This window comes from Castor canadensis, chromosome 2 (genome assembly GCF_047511655.1).
Source record: "Castor canadensis chromosome 2, mCasCan1.hap1v2, whole genome shotgun sequence".
NCBI lineage: Eukaryota > Metazoa > Chordata > Mammalia > Rodentia > Castoridae > Castor > Castor canadensis.
Window position 1 is genome coordinate 14,291,029 of NC_133387.1, and position 16,793 is coordinate 14,307,821.

The following is a 16,793-nucleotide window of genomic DNA, read 5'->3' on the forward strand; positions in this document are numbered from 1 at the left end:
AGTAACCTCGACTTAGGTACATACAATCAAACCTTCAAACAACTAAGACAACTAAATGACAGGAATCACCACATACCTATCAGTACTAACACTTAATGTTAATGGACTTAATTCATGCATCAAAAGGCACCGCTTGATGAAATGGATTAAAAAGGAAGATCCAACAATTTGTTGCTTACAGGAGACCCATCTCACCGACGGAAATAAGCAGAGGTTTAGGATGAAAGGCTGGAAGAAGATTTACCAAGCCAATGGCCCCTGAAAACAGGCAGGAGTAGCAATACTTATCTCTGACAAAGTAGACTTCAAACCTACATTGATCAAACGAGATAAAGAAGGACATTCCATACTAATAAAAGGGGAAGTAGACCAAAAGGAAATAATAATTATCAACCTATATGCACCCAATGTCAATGCACTCAATTTCATCAAACATACCCTGAAAGACCTAAAAGCATATATTAACTCCAACACAGTGGTCGTGGGAGACTTTAACACCCCATTATCATCAATAGATAGGTCACCCAAACAAAAAATCAATAAAGAAATCCAAGATCTAAAATATACAATAGATCAAATGGACCTACTTGATGTATACAGAACATTTCATCCAACTTCTACACAATATACATTCTTCTCAGCAGCCCATGGAACCTTCTCCAAAATAGATCATATCCTAGGGCACAAAGCATGCCTCAGCAAATATAAGAAAACAGAAATTATACTGTGCATACTATCTAATCACAATGCCATAAAACTAGAACTCAACAACAAAAGTAAAGACAAAAAATATGCAAACAGCTGGAAACTGAATAACTCATTGCTTAATGAACAATGGGTCATTGATGAAATAAAAGAGGAAATTAAAAAGTTCCTGGAAGTCAATGAAAATGAAAACACAACCTACCAGAACCTATAGGACACAGCAAAGACAGTCTTCAGAGGAAAGTTTATAGCCATGAGTGCATATATTAAAAAGACTGAAAGATCCCAAATCAAGGACCTAATGATACATTTCAAACTCCTAAAAAAACAAGAACAAGCAAATCCCAAAACAAACAGAAGGAGAGAAATAATAAAAATAAAGGCTGAAATCAACAAACTAGAAACCAAAAAAACCATACAAAGAATTAATGAAACAAAAGGTTGGTTCTTTGAAAAAATAAACAAGATCGACAGACCCCTGGCAAACCTGACTAAAATGAGGAGAGAAAAAACCCAAATTAGTAGAATCAGGAATGCAAAAGGGGAGATACAACAAACACCATGGAAGTCCAAGAAATCATCAGAGACTACTTTGAGAACCTATATTCAAATAAATTTGAAACTCTTAAAGAAATGGACAGATTTCTAGATACATATGATAATCCAAAACTGAACCAAGAGGAAATTAATCACCTGAATAGATCTATAACACAAAATGAAATTGAAGCAGCAATCAAGAGTCTCGCCAAAAAGAAAAGTCCAGGACCTGATGGATTCTCTGCTGAATTCTATCAGACCTTTAAAGAAGAACTGATACCAACCCTCCTTAAACTGTTCCATGAAATAGAAAGGGAAGGAAAACTGCCTAACACATTTTATGAAGCCAGTATTACACTTATCCCAAAACCAGGCAAAGACACCTCCAAAAAGGAGAACTATAGGCCAATCTCCTCAATGAACATTGATGCAAAAATCCTCAACAAAATAATGGCAAACCGAATTCAACAACACATCAAAAAGATTATTCACCATGACCAAGTAGGCTTCATCCCAGGGATGCAGGGGTGGTTCAACATATGAAAATCAATAAACGTAATAAACCACATTAACAGAAGCAAAGACAAAAAACACTTGATCATCTCAATGGATGCAGAAAAAGCCTTTGATAAGATCCAACATCATTTCATGATAAAAGCTCTAAGAAAACTAGGAATAGAAGGAAAGTACTTCAACATTATAAAAGCTATATATGACAAACCCACAGCCAGCATTATACTTAACAGTGAAAAACTGAAACCATTCCCTCTAAAATCAGGAAGGAGACAAGGATGCCCACTATCTCCACTCCTATTCAACATAGTACTGGAAATCCTAGCCAGAGCAATTAGGCAAGAAGAAGGAATAAAAGGAATACAAATAGGTAAAGAAACTGTCAAAATATCCCTATTTGCAGACATGATTCTCTATACCTTAAAGACCCAAAAAACTCTACTCAGAAGCTTCTAGACATCATCAATAGCTATAGCAAGGTAGCAGGATATAAAATCAACATAGAAAAATCATTAGCATTTCTATACACTAACAATGAGCAAACAGAAAAAGAATGCATGAAAACAATTCCATTTACAATAGCCTCAAAAAAAAATCAAATACCTAGGTGTAAACTTAACAAAAGATGTGAATGACCTCCACAAGGAAAACTATAAACTTCTGAAGAAAGAGATTGAGGAAGACTATAGAGAGTGGAGAGATCTCCCATGCTCATGGATTGGTAGAATCAACATAGTAAAAATGTTGATACTCCCAAAAGTAATCTACATGTTTAATGCAATTCCCATCAAAATTCCAATGACATTCATTAAAGAGATTGAAAAATCTACCGTGAAATTTATATGGAAACACAAGAGGCCACGAATAGCCAAGGCAATACTCAAGTCAAAAGAACAATGCTGGAGGTATCACGATACCCGACTTCAAACTATATTACAAAGCAATAACGATAAAAACAGCATGGTACTGGCACAAAAACAGGCATGAAGACCAGTGGAACAGAATAGAGGACCCAGATATGAAGCCACACAACTATAACCAACTTGTCTTTGACAAAGGAGCTAAAAATATACAATGGAGAAATAGCAGCCTCTTCAACAAAAACTGCTGGGAAAACTGGTTAGCAGTCTGCAAAAAACTGAAACTAGACCCATGTATATCACCCTATACCAAGATTATCTCAAAATGGATCAAGGATCTTAATATCAGACCACAAACTCTAAAGTTGATACAGGAAAGAGTAGGAAATACTCTGGAGTTAGTAGCTATAGGTAAGAACTTTCTCAACGAAACCCCAGCAGCACAGCAACTAAGAGAAAGCATAGATAAATGGGACCTCATAAAACTAAAAAGCTTCTGTTCATCAAAAGAAATGGTCTCTAAACTGAAGAGAACACCCACAGAGCGGGAGAAAATATTTGCCAACTATACATCAGACAAAGGACTGATAACCAGAATATATAGGGAACTTAAAAAACTAAATTCTCCCAAAACTAATGAACCAATAAAGAAATGGGCAAGTGAACTAAACAGAACTTTCTCAAAAGAAGAAATTCAAATGGCCAAAAAACACATGAAAAAATGCTCACCATCTCTAGCAATAAAGGAAATGCAAATTAAAACCACGCTAAGATTCCACCTCACCCCTGTTAGAATAGCCATCATCAGCAACACCACCAACAACAGGTGTTGGCGAGGATGCAGGGAAAAAGGAACCCTCTTACACTGTTGGTGGGAATGTAAACTAGTACAACTACTCTGGAAAAAAATTTGGAGGCTACTTAAAAAGCTAGACATCAATCTACCATTTGATCGAGTAATACCACTCTTGGGGATATACCCAAAAGACTGTGACACAGGTTACTCCAGAGGCACCTGCACACCCATGTTTATTGCGGCACTATTCACAATAGCCAAGTTATGGAAACAGCCAAGATGCCCCACTACTGACAAATGGATCAAGAAAATATGGTATCTATACACAATGCAATTTTATGTAGCCATGAAGAAGAATGAAATGTTATCATTCGCTGGTAAATTGATGGAATTGGAGAACATCATTCTGAGTGAGGTTAGCCTGGCCCAAAAGACCAAAAATCGTATGTTCTCCCTCATATGTGGACATTAGATCAAGGGCAAACACAACAAGGGGATTGGACTTTGATCACAAGATAAAAGCGAGTGCACACAAGGGAGGATAGGTAAGACACGTAAAAAATCAGCTAGCATTTGTTGCCCTCAACGCAGAGAAACTAAAGCAGATACCTTAAAAGCAACTGAGGCCAACAGGAGAAGGAGACCAGGAACTAGAGAAAAGGTTAGATCAAAAAGAATTAACCTAGAAGGTAACACACATGCACAGGAAATTAATGTGAGTCAACTCCCTGTATAGCTATCCTTATCTCAACTAGCAAAACCCCTTGTTCCTTCCTATTATTGCTTATACTCTCTCTACAACAAAATTAGAGATAAGGGCAAAATAGTTTCTGCTGGGTATTGAGGGGGTTGGGGGGAGAGGGAGGGGGCGGAGTGGGTGGTAAGGGAGGGGGTGGGGGCAGGGGGGAGAAATGACCCAAGCATTGTATGCACATATGAATAATAAAAAAATAAAAAATAAAAATACAATGAATTCTCCAAAAATAAGTCTATTCCCCTGAAAGTCAGGAGCAGCCCTCTAATCAGCAACTCTATAGGCCAGTCCTTCCATCTCACAGCTTAGCCAGGTGTCCATCAACCTTTCTTTCTTCTCTAAGATGGGCAGCCTGTGCTCTCTCAATCTATATGACCTTCAAAGAGCACCCCTCAGTAAAGTCTTCCAACCAACTGGGAATGTAAAGGCCCAAAAGACTGAAGACGAGGCAGCACCTTTCACTTGGTACCCAGCTAAGCATACTGCCAGATGACAGGCGATCTAGTTTTCCCTTCAGTCTAGCTTGAGACTAAACTACACTAAAATATTATACATAAAAACAGAGGTATACCCCTCTCTTTAATACCACCAACCTAGTATCAAGGAAACTGGAACTTTCCTCAACCTTTCTATAAATAGGATGCAAACCTCTCCCTACCTAATTATTCGGACCCAATTCAACCTTGAGCTCCACCAGATTCCCACACCACTGTGTATTAAAAGCCCAAAAGTAAGGACAGAATAAGACTTTTTAAAATCATCACACATCAACATAGCAATGCTTTACTTGCTAACTTTGACGCCAGCATCTCTGAAGGATCCCCATCGAAGGCCAGTCATTGCAAACACAGGTTGTTCCTTTTCACCCTGGAAGTTAAATACATTTGATTTAGCTTCATAAATACAGTAACTTAGCACTCTCTACATGCACAAGTATCTAGCAAATGTTCATGGCCTATTTTACACCAAACCAAAATTCTAAAAAGTATGTTCAAATATTAAAGAGGTTAAATCCACAAGCATGCTGTAAGAGTACTTGGATAACCCATACTGTAAAATGAAAGTAATTTTTAGTCTAAATGGGTTTTTTTGTTTTGTTTTGTGTTCTTGGTGGTACTGGGATTCGAACTCAGAGGCTTCGTGCTTGCTAGCCAGGCACTCTACCACTTGCGCAATACCTCCAAACTGAAAGTACATTTATATATTAAATCTCATGAATTTGCTGGCAAGGGAATATATTAGTTGCAATTCAGAACAGCTAGCTCCTAAGAGCTGGAAACTGATAGACACCAGGAACCCCCACTTTCTAAAGATATCTGCCAAATGCTGGACACACATCACAGTTTGCTAAGAGGCAGAAGAACCAACTCAGTTTCCCCGACACCATCATCTACCATGACCAGTATAAGCTAAACCTGGGGAAGAATTCTTGATACAGGAAGTTATCAGCCTGGAGAAAACATACTTCATCTTCTGTTTAGGCAACTGAAGGCTCCTCATTCTTACTTGCATTCTCATTCCTAATATGCCAAAACCAAGAAAGGGATTTCTAGGAGAACCACACACAAGTAAGGAGAAGCCTACTGGTCTCTCCTTTCTTTTTTGTGTATGTGCTCATGCAGCAGATTTTCTACTCTCTGTACCAGAAAAGAAATAGAAAAGAAAACTAGAGAGAGAGGTGGCACAGCAAAGATGTGATGGTGAGGCAACTCACTGGCTGCACAGGAAGAACATGTAAGTCTCAGCAGTATCAAGTGGACACTGTGGAAGCCCACAAGGCTTTGAGTCATCTTGATAGTACCTCATCAAAGAAACTAGGCTAGGGGCTATAGTACCCAAGTAGTAAGAGGCTGTGGAGGGAACCAAGTCTGGGAGCTGAGGGAGGAAGGTAAAAGAAATGAAGCTAGAACAGTTCTCCAACCTCAGAAAACCACATCTTTGGGAGGTATCCAAACAACTCACATATGAACCATTAAGAGAATTGGCACTAGGGCATCAGCAACCAATGCTAAGTTAAAAGATTTGCCTCTAATCCTTCTATGAATCAACAGTAGAGGGGCTAAACACAGTATAAAAAGGAGAAAGTAGAATGAAAAAACAGATATTCTAGAGATTTCAGGGGAGGGGTGAATGCTAAGTGATAGGAGATGAAAGAAGATGCTACAGGTCCAAGGACATTTGAAGAAACCTGAAAAACATGATCAATCCAGATAAAGCCAGGAAGATGACAGGGACCAGACTATTTGGACCTGTCACTGAAGGGTTTAGGTTAGTGTGCCCTAACCTGTGACTGCACACTGGTCTGTGGAAAACAGACCACAGGAAGGCAAGGGCAGGAGGAGACAGTAGTTAGAGCACCTGCAATAATCCAGACAAAAAAGGAAGGTGCTCAGGACTGTGGTGGGAACAAAAGCATCAAAAAGAAATGTGGACTCAAGTGGTAGATGGAGTGGCTCAAGTGGTAGAGCGCCTGTCATCAAGCATGATGAAGCCCTGTGTTCAAACCCCCGTACTGCCAAAAAAAAAAAAAAAAAACACCTGAAGAAATGTGGATTCCGGATGATTTCTGACACCTGCCAATGGAGAGTCAAGGTTGATGCCAACATTTGGGATATAGCAAGCAATGACGTGAAGACCACATTATTATGTAAGAATTCTGTATGTTGATCACTAAAGATTCATAAAGTAGAATAGTAACTTAGAATAATTGTTTGAAGTAAAAATCCTCACGACACCTAGGTGATGTTAGGCATAACACTGTATTACTTATCTCCTGAACACTGGCTTCCACCTGTGAAAACAGGATCATATTTTGCTTGATATTCAAACTTCTCCACGTAATTTCCTACAAGGTATAAAGGATTATTACCTCTGTATCCTCACCTCCTCTCATGGTGAGTGGCAAGCCAATAAATAAAACTTATTTTAAATATAAATAATAATAACTATTGTTAATCATAAAATTGAGTGACAGAATTATCCTGTAAATCAGGTAAGTGAATCAAAAGCATCTCTTTTCTTACTTCTCAATTGTCAGAACACAGAGATGTTTTCATTTACTTACCCAGGAGGTATTTACTGAACCTCCACTCTTGAGCATAGCCTTGTGCCAGGAGCAAAAAAGCTCAAAGTACAGTAGGGGGATATATAGACATATATGCAAATGTAGCAAGCTTTCTCTCGCTCCTAGTTCTCCCTGACCTAACTGGGGGCAACTGGAGATGCAGAAAAGACAAACAATAGAAGACAGACATGCAGAAAGTTGGGGTCAGGTGTGTTAGGCACTCGGATGGAGACGTACAGCAGCCTTGTTGCTTCTTTTTCTGTAATAATTCTTCTTTTACTTTGCCTCTTTTCGCTCTATTCTTTAAGTCCTCAGTTCTTAAGTCTTTCTTTAAAGCCTTGCTTCTTTTCTATTCTTTAAAGTCTCTTTCCTTAGACTTGCACTGTCCCATGTTTTCTCTTAGCTTTTCTTTAGCATTATGTCTCTTAAAGTCTTTGCCCTCAGACTTGCACTGCCCCGTGTTCTTTTTATTTTTCTTTAACTTAGCTTTTGTAACACCTATGTATGAAGTTCTTGGTGCAGAAAGCTGCTCTGGTGGAGACACACTACAGCCAGCAGCCAGTCAATCCCCCATCAAAAAACTTCATGTCCTCCTTCAGCAAGTCTTTTATATCCAGTGGTAAACAAAGAGGTGGAGCAATAGTTCTCATGGAGGGGCGTTGACACTGTAACAAAAGAAACCTGCGTTCCTACTGTTCCTACTTCTCTGAACATAAACAACTTAGGAAAAGCAGCTGTGCTGCATTTTGCCTTCTTGATCTCTTCTGCAACCGTGCCAAACTCAGCCTGTAGATCAGTGAGCACAACTGTGCTTATGTCAAGTTCTCATAGGCTTCTCATAATCTACTCCCCACATGCAAACAATAACACAGACAGTTCAGATAACAGATATGCACAGAGTATTAAAGTACAAAGCAAGTGCAACTGTATAATGGGTGGGGGAAGTGAATGTGATGAACAGCTGGGGCAAACAAAACTATTAAAAAACATAACTATTCTTGTAAATATTATTTTAATTGGCAGATCAGTTATGGGCTACAACTTAAGTACTTAATATATGTATACAATGTGGAATGATTAAATAAAGCAAATTAGTGTATCCATTACCTCACTAATCTCTTTTTGGTGAGACATTTGAAGTTTACTCTCTCAGGATGAATATACATTATTATTGATTACAGTCATCCTGTATTCCTGCTAATTGTAACTTTATATCTGTGACCAACATTTTAACAATAAAGGACCTAGAGACTGGGAGAAATTATAGGGGAATGGAGAAAAGAAAAAAGAAGAGATGAGAGAGCATTCTAGGCCAAGGACAGAACTAGCCCTGTGTGAGTTTGCTGCATTTTACCACTATTTCCCCACATTTTCTAAGATGGTAATAAATGTCACTTCTAAAGGTAATGATGACAGAGACAGAATGAATGACAGTTCATTCCATGGTGAGCTAGATTGGAAAATAACAAACTTATTTTCTTTTTATGTAGCCCATGCTGGCCTGAAACTCACAATCTTCTTGCCTCAGTCTCTCAAGTGCTGGGATTACAGGTACACATGACCATACCTGGCTGCAGTTCTTCTTAAAGTTGTTAGTTCGTTAATGTATATTATAAACTTCCAAAAGAAATACAGTAAGCAGCTTTCCTGAGTTTTTAACTGGCAGCCCTTTCCTAGGAGGACTTTTCCACATCACTAACATACCCTGAGAACTGCTGCTCTAAAGCATGTGATGCAGGAAAGAAATAGTGAAGGCAGACTTAAGGACTCAATACTTACGGATCAGTGCCCTAACACATCTCTTTCTTCATCTGAGGAGGCAAACTCTTAGGAGTATTCTCTTAGGATTCTCTCAGGAAAACCAGGTACCTCAAGGTTCAACTGATATAGGGTGCTATGTCCTAGTGAGGGGTAGGAATGGCTCAGGACAACAGGAAATGGACAGCCAGGACTGATACGTGTGAAGAGATATAGAGAAGCCTAAACAATGGCCAGACAGGCAGAGCTGTCAGGATTCAGAAGGGCCTGAGGGTCAGTAATGGAGACAAGTCTCTGTGGAGGTATATACAACCATGATTAAAATACTCAAGGTCAGAGGGACAGAGAAGAAGCCAATAGATTAAGTGTCACTGTAGCTTAGCCCACTGAAGGCCTGGGCAGCTAAACAGATTACTATGAGATGAGCAGGTCAGTAAACAAAAACCAAAAGATGAGAACACAGCCAGACCTTCAAATCAGAGGAGATGTGCTACCCTAACTCACAGTCATCCCGAAAAACAGCAAATCCTTGAGAAAATGACCTAGTGGTATGCAAAAGAAAGCAACTGGGAGAGGTGGTTGAAATAAAGACTTAAGGAACAGGGAAAACTATTTCTATCAATTAGTTTTGTGCCTAATGTAGGAATTTTAGGAACCCTAGTTTAAGAGAATTAAGAGAATGCTCAGAGCCTGGGTCTAAAAAGAAGGACGAAGTAGTGAGCCAGGTAGGACAGACAGCAGAATGGAGATGGTCGACTCTCCACCGCTGGGTTGGCAGGGCCTAAAAAGCACAACTGAAAAAGCAAAAGGAATGAACTAGAAGGAATTCCTTAAATCTTTCCTTTAGTTTCTTTAAAGACAAGTACTAGGCATTTGTTATGGTTTAAATACGAAATGTTCCCTCACAGGTTCACGTGTTCAATGCTTGTTTTCTAGCAGGTGATGGTACTATTTTGGGAGGTGGTGAAAACTTTTGGAGGTAGCGCCTAACTGGAAGAAGTGGGTCACTGAGGGGTGAAGGTTATAACTGGTATTCATTCATCATGAATTCTCCCCCACCACCCTCTGCTTCTTGCTCACCAAGAGGTGAATAGCCTCTTCCTCCACCCATTCCTGTCATGATGTCTGGCTCACCATGGGCTCAGAATCAGTGGAGCCAAGGACTATGGACTAAAATTTCTGAAACAGCTAAGCAAAAGGAACTAACAGCATTACTGATGTCTACACAGGAAAAATTGTTCTTTAAAAGACAGGGAGTCAGGCATGGTGGCTCATGCCTGCAATCCCAGCTTCTCAGGAGGCAGAGATTGGAAGGATGACAGTTTGAGGCCAGTCTAGGCAAAAAGCCAGCAAGAAATCCTATCTCAACCAATAAAGCTGGGCATGGTGGTGTGCCTGTCTTCCTTGCTGCACAGGAGGCACAAATGAGGTTCATGGACCAGGCCAAACACCAAATCCTACTAGAAAAAAATAACCAAAGCAAAAAGGACTGGGGCCATGGCTCAAGTGACAGAGCACTTGCCTAGCAAGCATAAGGCCCTGAGTTCAAATCCCAGTATTGCCAATACAAAACCAAACAACAACAAAAGAGGGTAGGGGTTTAGCGCTAGGTGTAATACAATCTGAACAAAGCAGGGAAGTGGAAAAACAAAAGATTATGAGATAGAAAATCTAAATTCTAGCTGTCTCCCATATAACTAGTCATATAACCAATAACATTTTTGTTACATCTATCAAAAAAAGGAACTAACACACATCTAGACTTCCTCACCAAGTTGAAGGTTCAAATGACATGAACACACACTGAATAGTGAAAAGGCTAAATTTAAGATATTATTACAGCTTGCAAGAACTATTTTTATCTTTTGAGAAACTTCAGCTACATGTTAATGGGGTTGGGGTTGCTCTCTAAAAGATGAAGAGTTTGGTGTCATGCTTTGTCTATAACGATCTTCTCCACAGTCTGAAAGCAATTTCCAGAAATAAGGAGAAAAGAGAAAGTAAATTAAACCTAGCTGGGCTCTCTGAAACCAGAGCAGAAGCTGTTATACCACATTTTTCAGGAATTGACTTAAGTTTTCTGCTTCCTGAGTCATGCTGTCAATATAAGAACCTGTGGTAAATTTGACACTGGTTTCATTAATTCACAAAATCAATATATTTGAAAGAAAAAGATAAACAAGAGACATTTAAATGCAAGTACAGCAAGAATTCCCAGTTAAATTTTAATTACTCAGGAATATATACTTCTAACACAAATAGTAAGTCACTAGTTGGATATCCTGACTCACCTAATTTGGTAATAACCCTATCTTTAAATAGTATCTTCACAGATAATAATTTGTGGTGCTTATCTTTTCAGCACAGCCACTCCATTTTGTTAAAACTATTTAGCTTTATTACATGCTAAAAGATCAACTACAATTTAAATCACTTTACTGTGACCAATTAGATCATGGTGGGGAGTCTAGATACCACTGCATGAAGAAGAAAGGAAAACAGGAGGCAAGTAGGCTGTATGCATACAGGTTCACCTGTTGTAAACAGGATACATCAAACTGCAGAGGCTCCATATCCTTTCCTTGAAATGCTTGAGACAAGAAATGCTTCAGAGTTTAGTTTTTTTCACATTATGGAATATTTACATATGCTTTACTGGTTGAGTATCCCTACTATAAAAACCCAACATCTGATATCTGGTCAGATTTTAGAGCATCTAGGATTTTAGGCTTTCAGATTAGTATAACTAATAGCAAGTTTTAGAGAATGAAGTTTGGAATCACAGCACAGTGTGGACCTTTCCTTCACAAACATCAGGAAAGGAATATAAAATGCTCATTCTGAAATGTAGACAGTACATTTTAAGGTCAAATCTGAGTAAAGAATACATAGGACTCAGTATTTCTAGGATGATCTACCTTTATGGCTCTGTCTTCTTGGGCACTTGCCTTATTTATTTATTTTTGACAGAAAAAAAAATTAGATGAAGAAAGAATATTTAACTACTATTCAAGTAAGAATATTTGTTTTCTAAGAATTAAATTCTTTTTTACTTTAAGAGATTTTGATCAAGAATTGAAATGACTATTAGACCTTCTTTCCCCCCAAAATCTTTATTTTGGAATAATGTCAAAAAAAAAATCTAAATAGTACAATGAATATACCATTTATAGGCCTCCCCTAAATTCACCACTGCAACATCTTACCCACATTAGCCTATCTATGTGTGTGTGCTTGGCAATGTTGTTAAATTTGCAATAAATTGCAGACTTATTTGCAATGAGTTCCAAATATTTCAGCATGCATCTCCTAAGAGCAAACATATATACAGACATAAACATAACATCAATGTCACTGTCAAGAAATCCAACATTGATATGTAATACCTTTTATATAGTTCATATTAAAGTTTCTTTAGTTTCTCATGATTAGATTTAGATTAGTTAGCATTTTCAGCAGGAAACGACATAGGTGATGTATCCTCCTCAGGATATCATATCAGGAGGCAGATAATGTCAGTTTGCTCAATTATTGATGAGTTACATTTGAGTACTTGGATAAAGTAGCACATACTAGATTTTTCTACTCTAAAGATACATTTTAATATATATTTTAATTGTTAAGTAAATAATTTTGAGATGGTGTGGATATTTGTATCCCAACAGCTTTTTATCCATTGCATTTAGTATCCACTGATGATTTCAATTTGAATTCAATTACCAAAATTGTGACTGAAAATGGTAATGCTCTTCTTCTATCATCCCTTCCACATTTATAAGATGGCAATTCTTCTATAATATGACTGGAGAAACAGAGGTTTTTTTTATTTTTATGTAAGGCATAAAAATGACATATTTCTAAAACAATAAGAAAATGTTAGACAAGACATAGAAAAATGGGGACTTCTGCTCCTGCAGAAAGCTACCAAATGCACCATTCCTACCCTAAAAATGAGAAAAAGATAATTTGCAAAATCATAACTTTTCTTAAGCCCATCTGAGTTGAGATTGCAAGAAAACCAAGTAACCTAAATGCCAAAGAAAGACAAGTTGCTCCAGTAGGTCACAAGAAATGTTGCACCTTTGGCAAGGAAGGGGAGAAAGAGATGGTCACCATCAGTCACTGTTCTAAGTACTTTATTATACTTGTGAGCTTTTCTAATATTCAAAACAAACATGACTGAGATAGGTGAATTACTTGTGGTATAAAAGTAATCAGTAGAGAACTAAAAATAGAGATACAACTATATTAGGAAGAGATATGGAAGAATTCTTATATATACCACAGAAATCAAGAGATAAGTTCTAATACTGATATATGCAAGGCAGTATCACAAACTTAACACTACTGAACCGTTAGTAGGTATAGGTAAGAACTTTCTCAATGAAACCCCAGCAGCACAGCAACTAAGAGATAGCATAGATAAATGGGACCTCATAAAACTAAAAAGCTTCTGTTCATCAAAAGAAATGGTCTCTAAACTGAAGAGAACACCCACAGAGTGGGAGAAAATATTTGCCAATTATACATCAGACAAAGGACTGATAACCAGAATATACAGGGAACTTAAAAAACTAAATTCTCCCAAAACTAATGAACCAATAAAGAAATGGGCATGTGAACTAAACAGAACTTTCTCAAAAGAAGAAATTCAAATGGCCAGAAAACACATGAAAAAATGCTCACCATCTCTAGCAATAAAGGAAATGCAAATTAAAACCACACTAAGATTCCACCTCACCCCTGTTAGAATAGCCATCATCAGCAACACCACCACCAACAGGTGTTGGCGAGGATGCGGGGAAAAAGGAACCCTCTTACACTGTTGGTGGGAATGTAGACTAGTACAACCACTCTGGAAAAAAATTTGGAGGCTACTTAAAAAGCTGGACATCGATCTACCATTTGATCCAGCAATACCCAAAAGACTGTTACTCCAGAGGCACCTGCACATCCATGTTTATTGCGGCACTATTCACAATAGCCAAGTTATGGAAACAGCCAAGATGCCCCAGCACTGACGAATGGATTAAGAAAATGTGGTATCTATACACAATGGAATTTTATGCAGCCATGAAGAAGAACGAAATGTTATCATTCGCTGGTAAATGGATGGAATTGGAGAACATCATTCTGAGTGAGGTTAGCCTGGCTCAAAAGACCAAAAATCGTATGTTCTCCCTCATATGTGGACATTAGATCAAGGGCAAACACAACAAGGGGATTGGACTATGAGCACATGATAAAAGCGAGAGCACACAAGGGAGGGGTGAGGATAGGTAAGACACCTAAAAAACTAGCTAGCATTTGTTGCCCTTAATGCAGAGAAACTAAAGCAGATACCTTAAAGCAACTGAGGCCAATAGGAAAAGGGGACCAGGAACTAGAGAAAAGGTTAGATCAAAAAGAATTAACCTAGAAGGTAACACCCACGCACAGGAAATCAATGTGAGTCAATGCCCTGTATAGCTATTCTTATCTCAACTAGCAAAACCCCTTGTTCCTTCCTATTATTGCTTATACTCTCTCTACAACAAAATTAGAGATAAGGGCAAAATAGTTTCTGCTGGGCATTGAGGGGGGGGGAGCGGGAGGGGGTGGAGTGGGTGGTAAGGGAGGGGGTGGGGGCAGGGGGGAGAAATGAACCAAGCGTTGTATGCACATATGAATAATAAAAGAAAAATGGAAAAAAAAAAAAAACACTACTGAACCATACACTTAAAATGGCTAAGTTGGTAAATTTTATGTTATGGATTTTTATCAAACTACTTTATTTGTTGATTGACTGACTGATTGATACAGTCCTGGGGATTAAACTCAGGACCTCATACTTATTAAGCATGTCTACCACTGAGCTATACCTTCACCCCCAACACACACAAAATCTTTTAAAAGTAAGATCATAAGCATATTAACTAGTGCTAACAAAATAGAATTAACAGATGAAATTTTTTCCCACGGGGGGATTAGTTTTTGGGATAGGAAGGGAAGACTGACTGCTATGTTCATTTTACGTTTTATTTTCTTTAATATGTGTTTATTACTTTGACAATTTTTTCAAAATCTGAAGGACAGACTTTACCTTGATTTGCAGCACATCAAGTGGTACTGTTTCTCCTTTCACAATGGCAAGTGCAGCATCTGTAATATGTCTGAAGGGAAACAAAAAGGAAATGATCATGTTGAGAAAAATAAGCAACAGCCCTCCCCAACACACACAGACAGACACACACAAACAGACACACAGACACACTCCTGCCCAAGAATACTAGCAGGTGTGTCAGGAAAAAACAGTTCTTCAAAACAGTCCAATAAACAGAACAAAGGTCTATAAAAGAATTACTCATACAAATATGGTGCAAGGCTCAAAGAAAAGGCTTCAGCAAGAAGTTTACACAGGCACCAATCACTTATTTATTTAACCCTGAATCTCTCCATTGTGCCTCATATTTATCACTGGAAAATAAATAATAACATCTTTTATTCATTGTAAGAGATTCAGGTACCTCAAAAATCATTTCTTTTTACTCAAACAGCCAGAAGGGTAACTAAGGACAGGATTTGCTGCAGCCATCTAAGCAAAATATAATCCAGAACCCAAGACAGATTTCCTTTATTTTCCAAGATTTCTAGCCTGTGTTTCATTTTAGTTGCTAGTCCTTTTGTTCAAAGACACAAGACTACTCTTATCTACATTCTGCCAGTCTTTTGAAAAGTCGCTATGTAAAAAAAAAAAAAAGTGCTCATCAAAAGGTATATACTATTGACATCCATTCAGGGCATGTGCAACTATGGCAGGCTTAGAAGAAATTCTAGAGCTATATTTTACTTAGATTCAAGGTTAGACATACATAAATCCACAACAGAGAGTCAACAATTAGATCAACAAGTGGCTTTTACAAATAAGGTCTCAGCCTGGACCATAATTCTCCTATTCATGTTAACACCTACCTGGTATGACAGGTATGTGCTACCACGCCCAGCTTTTATTGATTGAGATAGGTATTGGGAACCTTCTGCCCAAGCTGGCCTCAAATTCTCAATCCTCCTGCATCAACCTCCCAAGTGCTGGGATTAAAGATGTGCACAACCATGCCCAGCACTATACTGTGTATTTCTTTATTTACTTTATCATCTGCCTCTTCCTGAAGACCAAAAGTCTACAAGGCTAGTGAGAATTTATTCATCTATTGACCAATGTGAAAATCTACACTTAGCACAGTGGATGGCAAATAGGCACTGAATATTGGTTGAGTAAATTTTATTTTATACAACTTCAAACATATTTTTAAAAACTACAGAAATACTACCATGGATTTCTATATATTCCTTATTCAGCCTTGACAATTACCAACCCCTGGCCAATTTTATTTCCTTTATATCCCTGACTCACCCTCTGCCCTATATCAATCAAAGCAAATCTTAGGTATCTTAATTCTTCAACCATAAGCAATATGTTATGTATTTGCAAAAGACCGACTCTTTTAAAAGTAAAATTATCATAATTCAAACAAATAATTTACATAAATCAACAAATAATTTGTTACTTAATGTTCAAAATTTCCCAAATAATATATATATATGTACACAAATGTATATATATACACAAAAATATGTGTTAGTTTCTTTGTTCAAATAAAGATCCAAATAAGACATACACATTGCAATTGGCTTATGTGTTTCAGGTCTCTTCTAAAATATAGATAAGGTCTCCTTTTTGTTTCTCTAATTGTTGAAGAAATGGGCTGTTTATCTTATTAAGTTTCTGAGGGCTTGGAATTTACTGATTGTATTCCCATGGCAGTA

The 16,793-nt window shown here is 37.9% G+C and overlaps 1 protein-coding gene across 6 annotated transcripts in view; it reads right to left on the reverse strand.

Moving 5' to 3' along the window:
* Agk (acylglycerol kinase) overlaps positions 1-16,793 on the reverse strand; it is a 93,062-nt gene that overhangs the window by 22,502 nt on the left and 53,767 nt on the right. For all 6 annotated transcript variants that reach the window (XM_074061814.1, XM_020183572.2, XM_074061827.1 and 3 more), the window contains 2 exons: positions 15,070-15,139; positions 4,953-5,032 (listed from right to left, as the gene is read on the reverse strand). In XM_074061814.1, the coding sequence (XP_073917915.1) occupies positions 4,953-5,032; positions 15,070-15,139 (150 nt within the window). The remainder of the gene's footprint in view (positions 1-4,952; positions 5,033-15,069; positions 15,140-16,793) is intronic.